At 38.6% G+C, this 19,957-nt stretch overlaps 1 protein-coding gene across 1 annotated transcript; it reads left to right on the top strand.

The window, feature by feature from the left end:
• The first annotated feature begins 881 nt into the window (after positions 1–881).
• Positions 882–13,911, top strand: LOC113111817 (uncharacterized). The gene is made up of 2 exons (XM_026276914.1): positions 882–2,140; positions 9,258–13,911. Exon 2 carries the CDS (start codon positions 9,261–9,263, stop codon positions 11,385–11,387), a length of 2,127 nt encoding a protein of 708 aa, XP_026132699.1. The 5' UTR covers positions 882–2,140; positions 9,258–9,260; the 3' UTR covers positions 11,388–13,911.
• Positions 13,912–19,957: the final 6,046 nt, after the last annotated feature.

Raw genomic sequence — 19,957 nt, 5'->3', positions numbered from 1 at the left:
AAAAATGACCTACACTTTACTTCTCTTGTATTTATAATCTACACAAAAGTAACTGAAACTGTTTGGTTACTAACATTCTACAAAGTTTCTTCTTTTAATTCCGATAGAAGAAAATAAGTCATATAGGTTTGGAATGATCATGTAAGGATGAGATAACAATGACAATTTTATTTATATCCCTTTAACTCAGCTACTTAGCTTAACACATCATATACAGGTGCTGGTCATATAATAAGAATATCACCAAAAAGCTGAATTATTTCACTAATTCCATTCAAAAAGTGGAACTTGTGTATTATATTCATTCATTACATACAGACTGATATTTTACAAATGTTTATTTCTTTTAAGATTATAACTGACAACTAAGGAAAACCCAAATTCAACTACCTCAGAAAATTTGAATATTACTTAAGACCAATACAAAGAAAGGATTTTTAGAAATCTTTAGAAAATGTAAAAAGCCAAATGAAAGGTACGAACATAAAAATTATGAGCATGTACAGCACTCAATACTTAGTTGGGGCTCCTCTTGCCTGAATTCCTGCAACGTGGCATGGAGTCGATAAGTCTGCGGCACTGCTCAGGTGTTATGAGAGCCTAGGTTGCTCTGATAGTGGACTTCAGCTCTTCTGCATTGTTGGGTCTTCCGCATTGTTGGGTCTTGAATCTTCCTCTTCACAATACCCCATAGATTCTCTATGGGTTTAAGGTCAGGCAAGTTTGCTGGCCAATTAAGAACAGGGATACCATGGTGCTTAAACCAGGTACTGGTAGCTTTGGCACTGTGTGCAGGTGCCAAGTCCTGTTGGAAAATAAACTCTGCATCTCCATTAAGTTGGTCAGCAGCAGGAAGTATGAAGTGCTGGTATACGTATTGTTTTGGAGATTCCCAATTTTGAGATGGGGTCACCTAGTCACAATATTTCCAATCGTGTCTCACTGGGTAACTGTGATAATGAATCAGGTAAATTAAAGATTGATTTGGATGATTTACTTGTTGAAGGCCTCCAGAAAGACTGGAACAAAAAGGTCAAACGACAAAAGAAGAAAGACAAGCGTCGAGAGAAACAGAAGAGGAGATCAACCGACGGACCAGCAGAAAATCGTTTCTAAGATAAGAAGAATAATTCGACTGGTGCGAAGACAAGAAGGCATGAATAAGAAGATAATAAAAATGATGAGAGAAATCATTAATTGTATTGAGTTGGTTAATGTTGATTTAGAGTTACAGTCTCTGGCAAATGGAATCGAGGCCTTGAGATTGCAAACCTCTGTTGCAAGACCAGAAAACCCTTAAAAGGTAATAATGAGATATATGAATTGTTAGACATCAACTTTTAAAAAGGCAGTATTAAGAAATGTATGATGTTAACATTTGCTCAACAGTTGAGACTGTCACGTACGCCAGTTGAGACTGTCACGTATGTTTGCTTTTTGCTAAGATAACAATGAGTGTGCAAGGAAATGCATCTTGCAATCTGGGTTGCAGGATGGACTTTCTTTCTAAAAAAATGTATTGTAATGTGTTTAATCTGATTAACACAGGGAGGAGGATGCTGTGCAGTGTAGCAATAGTTACTTACTTAGCCTACGCCTTAAGATTTTGTAACAGCTTAAAGAAAAGATTAATTTGCTTTAATGGAAAGAAGATAGAGCAGCAATTACTTAATGTATGTGTGCAGAAGAGGGGTTGCCAAAAAAGGAAATGTTAACTTCCTGTATCCATAGCAACCCGACTGTTAGTGTGTGCGTGCAAGCGGATGTGTTAATGTGTTTTACCAAAAGGAGGCATCCGGAAGAAATGATGTATTGTTTTTGGGGACTATATAATGTTATGGTTTGGACACATCCCCTGCCGCATCTCGGGGTGAAGACTTACGCTTTGACTTTTGTTTTTTACTTGTTAATATTTTGCTTATGAGTTAGTGTTTAAAATAAAGCGAAGCCATGTACAATGGTGATGCGTAAAAACCTTTAAACAAGTCTCTGAGTAATTTATTACGAGTAAAGTTATTATTCTAGTTTGTTCCTGATTCTGTATTGCCAAGCTTTGCAGAGGCAAAGACTCAACTGAGCTGATCTGGTTCTGGTGGGAAGAAGTGCAGAACTCTCCATTGCCACAGAGAAGACATCAAAGGTAAGAACAATGGTTTAGATTGCCTTTGCTGGTTTGAAATCTGGATGTTTGGAGAGAACATCTGCATATTTCTTTAGTCAGATAAAATTAACACAACATGGCGCCCAAACGTGTGGGGCTTGAATACAGGATAAAGGATGACTTGAAAATAATAACAAGCGTAATGTATTGACACTAGAAAGTCCTTACAGACCACGACCATTGTAATAGTCCAGAGGGACTTGTTTGTTTTCTATATGCTCGCGGAGGCTAGTAGATAGACCTAATATAGAAAAACAGAAGGCTCAGTGTAGCCAGAAGCGAGGAAGGAGATCTTGCTAAGAGATATAGCTAGACTCAAAGTAGTCCAGAGGGACTTGTTTTTTTTGTCTTATATATGCGCGCACAGGCTCATAGATAGACCTGATATAGGAAGACAAAAGGCTTAGTGAAGCCAGAGTAGAGATCTTGCTAGAAGATAAAGTAAGACTCTAAGTGAGTAAAACATGGATAGGATGACGACGGTCAGCCTTGTTTCTCATGATTTAGTTAAAATGCTGGAATTGATTGATCCTACACAGTGTAGGTGTGGTTCAGATCAAATTCCATGGCATAAGATAAGAATGCTAACTTCAGTGGTTAATCTTAGGATTTATGAAGGAGCAGAAATCCCACCCTTTATTTATTCAAACAGAGGAGAAAGAGTTTCTCCTAAAGTTAGAGTGTTTGATGAATATGGGGGGGAAGCCAGAAACATTCCAACAAGAGGTTGGGATGATCTGGATGAGTAGATACTGGGGAAGTGCCCAAATGTGGATCGGTAGCCCCCGGTTCTATGCCCCACCAAGAGGGGAATAGAGATGCTCTAGACCTAAATGCTCTGCAGCCGGAAGTGCCTGAAAGCCCAAATGATGAGTCTGAGTCGGATAGTGAAGAACCGTTTAAGACTTATTTTGGGGAAAGGTAGAAATCTAATTATCCTGAAGGAAGGATATTAGAAATTAAAGGAGGATGCTTTTGTTTTGATTAATCCAGTCAATAAAGATCTCCAGCACAGAAATGGGGTAGCTAGTGCCTTTAGAAGAAGGGCAGGCTAAAGATTACAGGTTAAATCAGACAAAATAATAGAGCACAGAAAAACTCCTATAAAGAAAGACGATGTAGTCTTAAAGAAAACAGGCAGACCTATGGAAAACCTGTAATATACTCAATAGGTCACAGAAAAGGTCAAAATAGTGATATAGCTGAAGAATTAACAGCAGATTTTAACTTTAGACACTTTGACTGACAAAATACACAAAGTAGCCAGGGATAATAATTATTACTCAGTGGCTATGCCAATAATCTCAGGGGGGATTTTTTGGAGTTAATGAAATCACAATGGGTACAGCCCTTGTAAATGCATTAATAAGAAAAACGGATAGAACTAACTTGCCCAAGTTATGAAAGATCTTTCACCAAGACCCTACAGTCATAGAGGGAATAACTCAGAGAGTTAATGAAGACCAGACTGCAGGAGAGGTGAGATCAGACCAGGGAGTTAGTAACTTACCCAGACCAGGAAATGCCATGGCAGAATTTTTAGAGAAAAATTCAGAACCAAAATGGCCAGTAATAAAACGGACAAGAACCGTTAAAGGGAGGAAAAGATAGGGTAGAAAACCCTTTCCCTAAACTAAAGCTAGGCAAAAGCTTTGAGACATTCAGGCTAGGTGAGGGATATTATAGACCCACACATGCTAGGGGTAGAAAGAGAGAAACTACCTTAGATACAATCAATAAATGGGATGATGAATATGTTCCAGGTATAAAATGTGGTCATTTATAGTCATTACTGAATGGAGGAGATGCTAAGCAAATCCTCACAGACACCACATTGACACAGTGCACTAAAAAAGCTATTTTGGCTCAGAAAGAATAGCACTCAGAAGTAGTACAGTAGAGAATTATGAGTTTGAGGAATAGTATTCTAATGTAGGTCCTTAAAGTGACAGAGGATGAAAGTGTAGTTCAAAGAAGTGATAGAAATATGATAACTACACTAATTAGAGAAACAAGGAGACCTAGAAGGCTCCGTTTCATAGAAGAGACAGCTGAGTCACAGTATCAGTCAGAGGAGGAAATAGTGCTGCCAGCTGAAGTGAGTGCACTAAATCAACATCTAGAAGCATTGCATTTAGGTGCACCAGGTCAAAAGGTACATACTCCTAGACAAACTGAAAATAGTGCAATGGAATCCGGAGTAACTCTCTGAGAATTAATGGAAAAAATATCAGGAGATTAAATTCTTAAAAAAAAAAGAGGCCAAAATTAAAAATAACACCGTAAAAGGCAAAGTGAGGGAACTAGTCAGATATGGTAAACGGATGAAATTATCTGGCAGTCAGTATACTCACATAATTTGGCTGAGTTTGGCCTGCATGGAGGGAGAAAATTAGTTAAGACTCTTGAGGGGTTAATTCCTACTAATAAAAAGGAAATTGAGCAGGAACACTTTGAAGAAAAGTGATGTACATTAGGATTATTGACAGCCTGTCAAGAAATTGCAGAAAAGTTGTAGAGGGGATCCTAAGACAAATTTTCAAGGTGTAAAGAGAAACGCCCGAAATAGGAGCAAAAGTGATTTTTCTTTATGGTCCAGAGACCTACCCTGAAGAATTAGAAAGGGCTCTAATTCAATAAGACAGAAATAATTCAGATAGACATAGAAAAATCAAGTAGTAAAACTCAGAGGCCTAAAGGCCCAACGAGACGGTCAAGTCGTGAGAAGAAGCCCTACAACCGTTATGAGGTGGAGGGTAGATTCTCCCCTCACCCAGAACAAAAACCAGATAGGAACTGGAGAAAAGGGAGAAACAGATCTATCCCTAAATAAATATTATTTGGAGGGAGAAAATATAGGAAAAAATTTATATTAAAATAGTGGAGAGAAAAGTAGTTACTTCAGTCCAGAAAATTTGAATAAATTGAGCCCAGAAGAGAGACAACAGATTATAGAAGAGAGACTAAAAAGCAGGCCCGAAACAGACAGGCAGGGTAAAAGGTAGCTGACAGAATAGCAGAAGTCAGTGTAGAAAAAGAGGAAGTCCAGCCAAAGAGAAAGTAGAAGAAGTAAAAATATTGATTAATCAAAGATCATGTAGGCTTTAAGCCAAGACAATTTCATAGTGCAATTTTGAAAGAAATAATAATAATATATCAGAAATACAGCTCACAGTTTACATTAACATTTTATATTCACAAAGGATAAATAAGAGCACTTTAAACTGCGGTGACACTTTGTTTCGGTAGTCTGTTTTTGGGCATTCTACTGGCGGTGGGTAGCTTTGCAGCCACATGTCAACCAACAGTTGGTGGAGTATTAGTAGACTGCCTGCTTAATATCTTCTAACACTTTCAACTAACACTAACCCTAAAACCTATCCTGACATTCTGCTTTGAGAGATTATGGATGTGTGGTTGCGGGGTTGCTTATAGTTGGTGGGGTGCCTGGAGTGGACAATCAGGACAGGATCAAGTCAAGGCACTTGTATTTATATAATGCTTTGAACAAGAAAGATTGTGTCAACGCAAGTGAACAACATTTAATTGAAAATCAGTGTGTCAATAATGCAAAATGACAGTATCTGTGCAATCATTTGCTATCAAGTCAATGATAGAACTATAAGTGAAGTAATCCCAATTTAGCAAGACAGAGGCAACAGCAGCAAAGAACCAAAACTCTATGATAGAATAAGAGGAAAAAAAAAAAAAAAAACCTTGGGAGAAACCAGGCTCATTCAGGAGACCAGTTCTCCTCTGACCAGACAAAATAGAGTGTAACTGAAATAGGTAGAACAGACACTAGATATGTTAACAGAGACAGGTCTTAAACCTAGTGGGAAGAAAATGGAAATTGGAAAACATGAGATAGATTTCCTAGGGTTTAAGCTTGGTAAAGATACAAAAGCTTTAACAACAATTACAAGAGCTAAGATAGAAGAAATACAGCAGGCAAGGTCCCCCAGAAACAGGAAGCAACTTCAGTCACTGTTAGATACCTTGAATTACATTAGGGAGCTAATAACTAAATATTCTGAGGATACTAAAATATTATATCAAGGAACCAAGAAAGGAAAATGGCAGTGGATTGAGCAGATTGAGCAAGCTAGATTAAAATGAATTAATATCCACTTAATAGTGGTGCATTAGAAAGAAGAGATGAGACTTTTTCTCTGTACATTCAGGTTGCTGAAAAAGAAGAGGAAGTTACTCTAACAATACAAAAAACGGAAGGGGCGACATCCTATTGCATTTTTGACACACCAGCAAGAACCAACAATGAAAAGATTTGATGAGAACAGTGCTGAGAGAATATTAGCAGCTGTTTGTAAGAGACTGTTACAGCTAAAAGCTGTAGCAAAGGAACAACCAATAGTGATTTTCTCTATGGCAGGGGAGCTAGCTAGGTTAAAAAGGAATCTAGTGATGAATCAGGCTCGCATCAATAGCCATAGGTGGGATCAATGGAGTTTAATTCTTGGAGATAATCAGTTAGATTGGAGGAGAATTAAACAGAAAAGGAAGGATAAGATTACTAGGTATCATGAGAACCATAAGCACTTACCCAAATATTTCACTGATGGAAGTGAGAGGGGAGGGAAAGTTAAGTGGGGATACTTAGTTAAATTTAATGGACAGCTGTTCACATCACAGAAAGAGGAAATCCAGGGGACCGCTCAGTTAGCAGAAGTAATAGCTGTTGAACGTGCCCTACAGAGGGCTGTTGAGCTGGGTCATACAGAGATTGTCCTGACATGTGATTCAGAATATGTTACAGATGGGATTAACCTGGAGCTAGACAAGTGGAAAGCTAATGACTTTCACACAGCTAAAGGTAAACCAATGGCACATAGAGATCAGTGGAAAAATATAGCCAATTTACTAGAGAAAGTAAAGGCTCATGTTTATCACCAGGTTAGCCACACACAGCAAACTAATGAGTCTGCTGAAGGAAATAGACAGGCAGATAAACTTATAGGTCGAGTTAAGACAAAAGAAATAACAGAGTTATTTCAGAAACTGCATAATGAGCTAAACCATCCCAGTGTTAAAATGATTCAAGTGGAGCTTAGATTAAGAAATCTAAACATTCCTAATTGGAGGAATCATTACAGGGAGGTGAGGAAAGAATGCCAGATATGCAGGAAGTTTATGACAGCTAAAGGTTGTGAGGAAAGTGAATTACCAAAGGAGTATCCTTCACAACAGATTAGCATTGACTTTGCAGGGCCATTACGCCCCAAGACTAAAAAGGGGAACTGCTATTTTCTGCTCGCCATTGACAACCACACTAAGAAAACCATGATATGGCCTTTAAGGTCAGCGCTCGAAGCAAAGGTAGTAGAGTGTTTAACAGAATGGATTAGGTGGCAGGGACCAATGGAGAGTTTGAGAGCAGATGGCGCACATAACATAAGTGGGAAACTAGTACAGAAATTCTGTAAAGAGAATAGAATAATACTAGCTAAATCCATAGCCTACCGTCCAGAGACAAATGGAATTGCAGAACGTGCAATTAGAAATGTTAAGGAATGGTTTGCTAAAAATAAAGCCTTAGGTGACTGGGATCAGAACATTGATCGGTGTTTATTACACCTCAACAGGTACAATACGGTGAACCTGAAAGAAAGGGAGGTTAAGAAAAACACAAGGTTCGATGTTGGTGATGAAGTCATTATAACACGAAGGCACAAAGTAGGTAAGTTCTCTGAGGGGTTGGATACTGTTGATAAAGTGAAAGCAATAACAGGGTCCAATACAGTAGAACTAGAAAATAACGGAATCCAGAGTAATAAGGATTTAGTAAGGAAATAAATAATGGAGAGAGTAAAGTCCATTATTAATCAAAAAGGCCTAATCCGGGTGGAGCATGGTAAGCATGGGTCAAGAGCATTTCTATGGTTGGAACCAGAGATGAAAAGGTACCTTGGCTATGAAGGAACATATGCCAAAGCAATAGAAGTAACAGTACGACCGTTCTGCTGTGTGATATGCAATCAACAATGTGCTATGCAGAGTCTATCGTGTAGTGACGAAAAGAAGGACATGGGTGCAGAATGGTTGATGCATAAACAAACTCACACAGAGATATCTGGAGTACTGATTTGTGAGAACTGTAGGCCAGGACTCCCCAAGTTGAGAATAGATTCCTATAAAGTGTCTGGGAATTTTGGAGAGAGATGCGGTTGCACTTGGGATGGCACAGTTTTGTGGTCATGTATGGTCTGTAAGGCAAAAGAGAGGACTCTGATGTCCTCTAGGTCAGTTTGGGAGACGCTAAGAGTCCTCAAACCACTGGGATTATTCCAGGAAGGAATAATGACCAGGTTCTCTAGACATCCTTATATTGGGATGAGAGAACATGAAAGAGAGGCTTTTCTTGGAGCAAGAATGCCTATGGTTCCCAAGAATGGGAAAGGAACTAGGAACAAAACTCTTCTAGGGAAAGAAGATTTTGCAAGAGAAATAAAAAGACAGGATCGAGAAAAGGATCTATCTTTTACAGACATTGAGTCAATGAGATGGGAGCTGTCATTGTGGACACAACCCATTTTAAGATGTTTCCCTGTGGTAGATCCTAAACAAGGGTCTCGAGGGAAGATTGCCTGGATTTATGTAAAAATCGGTGATCAGTGGCAAGTTCGAAGCTGGGGACATCTAGCGGTAGAACTGGTACAGGGAAGTGGCTGGTTGAATAGCCCTCCCTATGAGAAAGACTTTAGAGCGACACAGCCTCGTTCTAATGTGACAAAGGAGAAACGAAAATCTACAAGGAAAGAGAAATTTGTGCAGTTAACAGTGTCCTTAGTAAAAGACCTGGATAAGCACAAAATTTGGTGTCCTGAAGATGAGACATATAAGTTTGTAAGTTATTATGATAACGAGCAGATCACAGAAGTACCAAGTGAAACCTTTACTGTTGTAATGCATTTTAAGTTGAATGTATTGTCATGTTCACACCCTGATTATGATTGGATTGGGGGATTGGAAGTTGAGTTACATGATAAACAGCCAGAGATAAAGGTTATCAAAAAAGGTATATTTAGGAGGACTAGAAGGCTCATAACTGGGCCTCAGAACTAACCTCTACTTACAGGAAATGAAGAGAGCAGAGTCACTCGAGAGCCTCTCAGAAGAGCTGGGGGAGGCCAAAGAAATCATCGAGAGGATGAAGAAACAACGGCGCATCTGCAAATGGATGAGTATAATACTGTGGATGTTAATAATTCTAGGATTATTATTATTAATATTAATTAGAGTGAGCTTTGTTCTAGAGTGGAGAATTTTTACTAATTCTTTGATATTAGCTGAGATTTTAGTTCAACAACAAAATGTTTCAGGATTTGAAGTTTCTGTATGGGCAACTGTTAAAGGAAACAGAACTAAAATAGAGAACAAAACAATAGGTTTTTGGAGATGGCTAGATAATCTCCATGACAAAAAGAATGATTACTACATGGTTAGAAAACCAAAGGTCAAACTAAAGAGCACTGTAAAAATAAAACATTGGCACAGTAGTGACATTGAAGTATATGAAGAAAATAGTTTTATCCAAGAACAAGAAGGGAATAGGACTATTAAATATTTTATAGGTTCTACCTATAGAACAAGTGAAAATGAGGAACTAGGGGGATGTTGGATATTTAGATCAGCAAAAGATTTTAACCCCTGGACAATAAGACAGTGTAAATATAAAGGTACTGTTAAAAGAAGTAAGAGAGATAAAAATATGGATAAAATAAAAAGTGCAGCAGGAATAAGGGAAAATGTTGAAAAATGGATAGAAACCAATGGTATGTTATTTAAAGAAGGAAATTTCATTGTGTTAACGACAGTAAGAGACCGATCAGTAGGATCAAGAAAAACAGGATATGCAGAATTAGAAATTACATCTGAAACCAGAATTAGTTTAGAGTTAAATAAAACCGTACCATGGATATGGAAAAGGAGATTAGCTTTACCTAGAGTAAAATTTAATTTCAAGATAGGTTACTGGGAAATAGATGAAGTTAAATGGGAAACTGATGTATATCTAATCAAAATGGAAATAAAAGAAACATTACAAACAGAAATAGAAATTAAAAACTATTATGAAGATAAGGTGAAACAAATAGAACAATGTGTTAGAAAAGAAATGGGTAAAAAATACCATGGACAAAAATACAAATACATTAAGACTGATAGTGTTGATTTTTCCTATGCTCACTTTTGTGACAAAGATGAAGAGAATATGGACTGTGATGATTTCTGTAACGGTACAGATCCAATCACAGGGAATAAAACAAATGAGAACTTAAGTATAAAGAGAAGGTTATACTTAAAAAGATTAAACCTTAATCGAAGGAAAGACAAAGAAGGTATTTATAGAAACAATTTAGTTTTCTTTAGTGATGCTGTTTTTGGATTATTAGGAAACGAGTGTGGGAGTATTATTGAAAAATGCTCATCAGGACATGATCAAATTACTATTAATCAAATAGCATCAGTGTTATGTTATTGGAGTAAGGGGATAGTTCCCTTACCTTGGACTTTTAAGAGAAGTAAACTGGCGAACAAATATGAAATGACTTATGGAACTGGAGGGGTAATAAGAATCGTTAGTAGGAACCCTCAGTGGAAAATGTTTTATGGACCAGTATATTATGCAACAAATAGCATGTTAAGGTATAGAGTTCCAAAAGGAGGGAAGAATGTACCCTTAACTAAATTAGATGCTATAGCAATTGATGATTTGTCACTAACAATTGAAAGAAGAAATTGGAAGGAAAATTGGTGCAAAGCAAAAGATAAAAATTATTATCTGGGTTTAGACTGGTTGAGAAATGATCTATGTAATACTAGCATAGAGATCAAAGGTCAGAAAATAAAAGGAGGACCAAGATGGTTTGAAGATCCTGGAGAATTTGTGAAAAAAGGAGTGGAAGGTGTGAAAAAGGCAGCTGAAACTGTGTTTAATTTTGTTACAACGGATTTATGGAGTAGTCTAATTAATCTCTTTATTAGAGCCGGATGGTACATTTTATATGGGGGATTAATTGTATTAGGACTAGTTATAATAATGGTTATTATAAAATGTTTCTGTGCATCTCTAGGCCAAAGAATGATGTCCAGAAAAGACAATGGAGATGTATTAACGGTATTAGGAAAATTAATAGATTTTCAAGATAAAGGGCATAAACGTATTAAACGAACAAAGAAGCATGACTTAGAAAAACCGTTATTGTAGAGAAACGTGGCATACCTTAAAAGGAGCAAAAAAGGATAGCCGTTAAGATAATGAAGAGAAAGAAAGTAGGTGGAGTAAAAACATATATATATTGTAGAGGGAACGAATGAGACGTTTACAACTATCCGTAGTTTCACTTGTAACTGGACAAGACTAACTGGATATTTGGGTAATTTCTATTTGGGAATAGAAAACTCATTGAAATTTATTGAAACCAATTACTATACGTAAGTCCAACAGAAGATCTCAATTGTTAATGATAAAAATGGCATCCAAGGGGACAAACAATGGAACCGCAAGGAATGAGAATAAGACAGAAGCCAGAGGATTTCTGATTCCTGAAATCCCTGGTAGTGGATTCCAGGTTGGTGTTTATATTTTATGGATGCTTTTGCAAGGAATTAACAGAAATCTCTGGTGGCTGTATTTTTTATCAGTTTTACAAGTGGTAAGAATAATGTTAATAGGAAGAATTAGCAAAATGATTTTTGTTTGTGCTCTGATGATTTTATCAATTGGATGGCAAAAATTGCTAGGACATCAGGGAACATTTGGTTTAACTGTAACAAGCATATTAAAACTTGGGGTTGATGTTACATCTGTTATGATATATGAAGATGAGTTTGTCTTTTGGGGAGAAATATGTATTATCATAACTAGCGCAATATATCTAATTGGATTGTTGATATTTAAATATGGTAAAGAGGCAATGTTATGGACAATTATAGGATTTTTGACATTGAGTGTTTTTATGTTAGGATTTTTTCTGAAAGATGATGATATTGTGCTACTGGGAATTATGATATTGATGAACCGGTGGGACAAGATGAAAAAGGCATTGAAAAAGTGTACAACATGTTTCAAGCAAACTACCACAATAAATTCAGAATAATTAACTACCTATAATTAAAACTTAAAAAAAAAAAAAAAAACTGTTTGAAAAGATCTAAATTCATTACATGGGTATGGTGATTTGAGAGTACAGAGCGGTTTATGTATTAGTGTTATGATTGGCATGAATCTCTTCCAGGGCCCAGCAGTGATGATCCAGGAGCCCGGTGGCCCACTGAGTGGGATGAGCTTCAGACGGTTCCTAGATCTGGCGAAAAGCTAGCCGAGAACGATTGAGAGGCTCTGGCTCCGCAGGAGAATCCTAAGGGTTTTTGTGGAAAGAGATGGAATTGACAAGTGCCTAATGCATGAACTGCCTAGAAATCAAGATCCGTATTCTGTAATGGAAATGGGAGAATTGATAGAAGTAACATTGATTAGAAACAGGAGGAATGTTTTTGATGTGTTCATTGAGAAAATGTATAGAAGTGTAAGAGTTGGGAACATTTTGGTGAAATGTGTTGAAGATAGAATTCCAGTGAAGAGTACTAGGACGAGAGGAAATCTTTGTGACAATTTGACCCCAAGTGAGGGTGTTTTGGAGATTCCCAATTTTGAGATGGGGTCACCTAGTCACAATATTTCCAATCGTGTCTCACTGGGTAACTGTGATAATGAATCAGGTAAATTAAAGATTGATTTGGATGATTTACTTGTTGAAGGCCTCCAGAAAGACTGGAACAAAAAGGTCAAACGACAAAAGAAGAAAGACAAGCGTCGAGAGAAACAGAAGAGGAGATCAACCGACGGACCAGCAGAAAATCGTTTCTAAGATAAGAAGAATAATTCGACTGGTGCGAAGACAAGAAGGCATGAATAAGAAGATAATAAAAATGATGAGAGAAATCATTAATTGTATTGAGTTGGTTAATGTTGATTTAGAGTTACAGTCTCTGGCAAATGGAATCGAGGCCTTGAGATTGCAAACCTCTGTTGCAAGACCAGAAAACCCTTAAAAGGTAATAATGAGATATATGAATTGTTAGACATCAACTTTTAAAAAGGCAGTATTAAGAAATGTATGATGTTAACATTTGCTCAACAGTTGAGACTGTCACGTACGCCAGTTGAGACTGTCACGTATGTTTGCTTTTTGCTAAGATAACAATGAGTGTGCAAGGAAATGCATCTTGCAATCTGGGTTGCAGGATGGACTTTCTTTCTAAAAAAATGTATTGTAATGTGTTTAATCTGATTAACACAGGGAGGAGGATGCTGTGCAGTTTAGCAATAGTTACTTGCTTAGCCTACGCCTTAAGATTTTGTAACAGCTTAAAGAAAAGATTAATTTGCTTTAATGGAAAGATAATAGAGCAGCAATTACTTAATGTATGTGTGCAGAAGAGGGGTTGCCAAAAAAGGAAATGTTAACTTCCTGTATCCATAGCAACCCGACTGTTAGTGTGTGCGTGCAAGCGGATGTGTTAATGTGTTTTACCAAAAGGAGGCATCCGGAAGAAATGATGTATTGTTTTTGGGGACTATATAATGTTATGGTTTGGACACATCCCCTGCCGCATCTCGGGGTGAAGACTTACGCTTTGACTTTTGTTTTTTACTTGTTAATATTTTGCTTATGAGTTAGTGTTTAAAATAAAGCGAAGCCATGTACAATGGTGATGCGTAAAAACCTTTAAACAAGTCTCTGAGTAATTTATTACGAGTAAAGTTATTATTCTAGTTTGTTCCTGATTCTGTATTGCCAAGCTTTGCAGAGGCAAAGACTCAACTGAGCTGATCTGGTTCTGGTGGGAAGAAGTGCAGAACTCTCCATTGCCACAGAGAAGACATCAAAGGTAAGAACAATGGTTTAGATTGCCTTTGCTGGTTTGAAATCTGGATGTTTGGAGAGAACATCTGCATATTTCTTTAGTCAGATAAAATTAACACAACAAATTGCAAGATGTAAACTCAGAATTGCGAGATATAAACTCAGAATTGCAAGATGTAAACTCAGAATTGCGAGATATAAACTCAGAATTGCAAGATGTAAACTCAGAATTGCGAGATATAAACTCAGAATTGCAAGATGTAAACTCAGAATTGCGAGATATAAACTCAGAATTGCAAGATATAAACTCAGAATTGCGAGATGTAAACTCAGAATTGAGAGATATAAACTCAGAATTGCGAGATATATTAACCTCGGAATTACACTATTATTTTTTGTGTTCAGCATCATGGGACCTGAGAGTCGTTTTGGGGTTGAGCAGCGCAGCTTTGATTTCCAGCTGTTCTTAGAGCTTCAGCAGCTGGTGTTTCTCAGCATCATGCCTCTCAATGCATCACACACCGACATTAAAAAAACAAACCCTTTATTTCAGACCAAATAAATAGTGTGATTGCAGAGGGACCTGATTGTGGGTGCATACGGGTTTGGGAAAAACATTAGTGAAGATGTATTAAATAGCGTAAGTGTTATCTGTTCTGCTGAGATATAGAGTGTCAGTGATACAGAGCAGCTGGAGATCCAGGAAATGAATTCATTTTAATTTAGCATCTAACAGAAACACAAATGCTGTTGCCTCAGTGTGTTTGTGGATGTGCATGAGTAAAGTTATATGGTAAATGTTAACCGGAGCTGTGCATGTTTGATTTGAACAGAATCGACCACAACAGGGAGAGGAATTCACTGCATTATAATAAACAAAACAAAACTTATTTATTATTATTATTATTTTTTTAAATAGCAAACAATCAAATTAAAAAAAAAAAAAAAACATATAGTTGTTAAAGTTTTCTTCTGCTTTAGTTCTCTGTCATCTCGTAGTGAGCCGGGGGGAAAAACTGGTGCATGTCGCCTGTGAATGTTGAGTAATTTGTTAAAGCAGATTGAGGAAATAAGGATACTGTAACATGTAATACTCTTAGCCCACCAGTAATGCTCACTAATGCTAACGTAATATGTGTTATGTAAACTGAATTAGCAGACACATAAACAAGTTCATAAATCCTCAAATGGCCATGTGGAAAAGAGTAGGTTTGTTGTAGTGAAGTGAAGGAAATATTTGTGCAGGAAGATTAACGCTGAGATATTGTGTTGGTGGGCCTCAACTCAGACGAGACTTTTAAAAAAGACTGGAAGATAAATTGACAAGTGCTTCATTGTTGGCAAGGCTTTGGGAAAACTCCTTAAAGGGATAGTTCACCCGGAATAAAAACAATGCTGTTAATTTTCTCACCCTTAAGCCATATGAGATGTAGATGACTCTTTAGAACAGTAAAGATGACTTTTAGCTGAAAAAAATATAATGAAAGTCAATAACCGCCATCACTTTAAGAGTCAAAAAAGCATGTTTAAAATTACTTCATCTGGCTCCTGACGATAAAGCTGTAAGTAATGCACAGATTGATCGTTTCGCTTCATAAGACCTCAATATATCAGGGGATTAATGTTTTTTTGACTTTCAAAATGTGACAGCATCCATTGACTTGCATTTTGTGAATCACCAAGGAGCAAAGTTTCAGCTGTGTAAGTCTTCACTGTTTTGCTGAAGAAAAAATCACCTACATCTTTGATGGCCTGAGGGTGAGTACATTTTCATTTCTGGGTGAACTATCCCTTTAACTCAGACAAGACTTTTAAAAAGGGGTGGAAGATAAATTGACATGCACTTCTTTGCTGGCAAGGCTTTGGAAAAACTCCTTAACACATCTTATTGGTCAGACCAGGTCTTCTGCTCTCAGCCTGCCTGTGAGACTCTCCATCATCAGCATTCAGCCAAGGGAAGCGTCAGAGGAAATATATCCAATTAGATCACTCCGATCGATCTCTGCCTGTGTTTGCTACATGCTCGAGTCAGGCCATCTTTCCTGTTGCAGAACACAACAGGCTGATTTGATTAGCGACGGATTGAAGTACATTTAGCCCGATGGTAAAATCTCAAAGCCAATACGTGATGAATGAAATGACAATAAGTGAAGGTAAACAATGAACTAGACAAGCTCAGTTAGGAGCATTACACGTGGAGTACAACAGGTGGTTTTAATACGTCACTCTGCGGCTGCTAAAGTGTTTCTGATTGATGCAAGAATGTGGCTGGTTGCTAGGGTATTCTGGGTGGTTACTGGTGTGTATTGTGTGTTTACATTAGTACTATGGGCTGTTGCTACAGTAGAGTGCTCTGGGTTGTTGTCAGGGTGTTACAGGTGGTTGCTAGGGCATTCCTAAGTGGTTGCTAGGGCATTGTTAGGTTGTTCTGCGTGGTTGCTAGGGCATTCTAAATGGTTTCTAGGGCATTCATGGTTGTTATTAAGGTGTTGTGGGCGGTTGGTAGGAAATTCTGGGTTATTGTTACAGTGTTGTGGGGGGTTGCTAGGGCATTCTGAGTTGTTGTTATGGTGTTGTGAGGGGTTGCTAGGGCATTCTGAGTTGTTGTTACAGTGTTGTGGGGGCTTGCTAGGGCATTCTGAGTTTTTTTTTGAGTGTTGTGGGTGGTTGCTATGGAATTCTGAGTTGTTGTTACGATGTTGTGGGGGGTTGCTATGGCATTCTGAATTGTTGTTATGGTGTTGTGAGGGGTTGCTAGGGCATTCTAAGGTGTTGTTACAGTGTTGTGGGGGGTTGCTAGGGCATTCTGAGTTGTTGTTACGGTGTTGTGGGCAGTTGCTAGGGCATTCTGAGTTGTTGTTAAGGTGTTGTGGGTGGTTGGTAGGGCATTCTGAGTTGTTGTTAGGGTGTGGTGGGGGTTGCTAGGAAATTCTAGGTTGTTGTTACAGTGTTGGTTGTTGCTATGCCATTCTGAGTTGTTGTTACGGTGTTGTGGGGGGTTGCTATGCCATTCTGAGTTGTTGTTACGGTGTTGTGGGGGGTTGCTAGGACATTCTGAGTTGTTGTTACGGTGTTGTGGGGGGTTGCTAGTGCATTCTGAGTTGTTGTTAGGGTGCGGTGTGGGGTTGCTAGGGCATTCTGAGTAGTTGTTATGGTGTTGTGGGGGGTTGCTAGGACATTCTGAGTTGTTACGGTGTTGTGGGGGGTTGCTAGGGCATTCTGAGTTGTTGTTAGGGTGTGGTGGGGGGTTGCTAGGATATTCTGAGTTGTTGTTACGATGTTGTGGGGGGTTGCTAGGGCATTCTGAGTTTGTGTTAGGGTGTGGTGGGGGGTTGCTAGAGCATTCTGAGTAGTTGTTATGGTGTTGTGGGGGGTCGCTAGGAAATTTTGAGTTGTTGTTAGGGTGTTGTGGGGGGTTGCTAGGGCATTCTGAGTTGTTGTTATGGTGTTGTGGGGGGTTGCTAGGAAATTTTGAGTTGTTGTTAGGGTGTTGTGGGGGGTTGCTAGAGCATTCTGAGTAGTTGTTATGGTGTTGTGGGGGGTCGCTAGGAAATTTTGAGTTGTTGTTAGGGTGTTGTGGGGGGTTGCAAGAGCATTCTGAGTTGTTGTTACGGTGTTGTGGGGGGTCGCTAGGGCATCCCGGATGGCTACTATGTGTTTTTTTGTTTTGTTTTTTACCAGTTTTATCAGCCAGAAGTAAACATTATAAGTCTGATCACTTGGTGAAATAACGCACCTTTCTCTCTCTCCTTAGTAATTGCTTAACTTGTAGTGAACACCGCTTGTGCAACTCAGAGCTATAGGGATCATCTGAATTTGTTTAGCTTTGCAATTAGCAGCTAAATGATTGTTTACTGATATTTGGATTGCGAGTGCATTGGATTAGCAGATATCTAGAGTGAACAATATAGATTTTTTTTGGATAATTATGTGCACCACTGTAAGCATTGCACATAATTATTTGATGGAATCTGATGGTCTTTCTGACTTCAACACAATGGGAACAATAGAATTACATGACAAATCTAATTCGGCTTTTTTAAATGCATCCAATCTGGTCTGTTCCCGGATATCTGCAATCCCAGCAACTCTAATCTTCATGAATGGATTTCCACACTGAGGTCCACCAGAACAGTTTGCTTGCAGTATTGTTAGGTTGCGGTCCAGCCCGTGACACTGTGCACACGCGTGCTGCATGTCCGTATAGCAGCGCGACATGTGCAACTGATCCTAATTCACAATGGCTCCATTGTCTGGGTGAATGCGGGAGTATTACAGCATGGCCTGTGATCTGTATACAAATGAGATCCGGCATATTTGACTTCGGCCGTCAGGATGGCAAATGCTGCTCCGCTGCTGGCATACAGCGTTCGGCTCTGGCTGACGTGGTGGCGATTGAATGAGACAGCGATCTGAACCACATCCAACACTCTCTGCTTTTCCAACTTGGTAAATAGAGTGTGGGCTCATCCGGGATTATGTGCAATTGTCCTTTATGGATGCACATTATAACTAATGTGTCTGTGTTGAGATTAGAAGCACGCCAAGAAAGCTTTACATCCAAGCTTAAAGTGATATTTCTGATATATATTTGCTGTTTTTACTGTTCTACCAAAAAAAAAAAAAAAAAAGACTAATCTACATCATCGTTGATGACCTGAGTGGGTGAGTGAATTAACAGCACATTTTAATTTTTGGGTGAACTATCCCTTTAACTGAAAAAAGTAGGCTTCTTAAAACATCCACTGAATCAACACTAAGTACATGTCTAAAAACAATAAAGTGCTTCGTCCAGACACTATTGTGTTCAATATAACAGCATCGGTAAGCAGTTATCTGATGCTTTTCTTGGGTTTCAGTCTCTCGGCCATTAGATGCTGAACATCATTTATCTTGAGGGTCATTAATTATTTGTGTGTACTTATTTATTGGCACTTACTCTTGGAAAACTCATATCTCTGCGAACTTTTTATCAGCGAGGACTAGAGGGATGTTTTTCCATCTCGCAAGAGTCTTTTCCCGCATGATAGAATCGCTTTCTGCACCTCCATAGACAATAAGAATCAATCACGATAAATGTGTCTCTGGGATGAGGTTCATAGTTGGTCCGTCCGTTTCTTTGACAGCTCTGCCTTCGATGGAAAATTATATGGAATAACAAGTAATCGAAACGCCTATTGTGATGCAGAGGCCTGGGTGAAAGGCGAGTGTGAGGAATATCATCTTTCTCTTTGAAATCAGATGTAGACAACATGCGTTCTGTACGCAGCTCAGCGGGAGAACACGGCTGTTCGGTGAGGAGAGATTGCAGAGACGCTGCTGCTGCTGATGCAATGACCTCATCCCCCCGAGCCGCCCCCTGCTGCTCGATGTGACCAGAATACAGGCCACAACTGGCCCTCTCTCGCTGCGTCTGAAGGCCAAGCACATCCGAAAACACTCGCTCCACAAACAGACAGCTTCTGAAGGTCATCAGAATTCTGTAAAGCAACAGGTTGAGAGGCTCGAGGATTCCCAAAGTTTTAGAAGGGATGTTATATTTAGTGTTCTGATGACACAGAGGTCGAGAATCGGCTGGCATTTACATAATTCCTGTAACTAAAGTAAATATTTAGCAACTGTGTATTTTCCAGCACTGCTCGCAGCTCTTTTATCATGTGTTTGTGCCTCTGGGTGTAGATTAGCTGCATTTGTATGATACTTTTCTCTATTTCCACTGCAGGACAGCACACACACACACACACTCTCTCTCTCTCACACACACACACACACTGCAAACAAGTGCACACTGGCACCAGCTCAGGAAACAGTCATACAATATTTAATAAAGTGAGTAAATACATTTGCAAAAGTGTTTTAAGATACACCATTCTTTATCTATATATCTGTTTATGTTTTGCTTTTATAT

The sequence above is a fragment of the Carassius auratus genome, chromosome 12, assembly GCF_003368295.1.
Source record: "Carassius auratus strain Wakin chromosome 12, ASM336829v1, whole genome shotgun sequence".
NCBI classification, from domain to species: Eukaryota; Metazoa; Chordata; class Actinopteri; order Cypriniformes; family Cyprinidae; genus Carassius; species Carassius auratus.
This window is presented reverse-complemented; position numbering and strand designations above follow the sequence as displayed.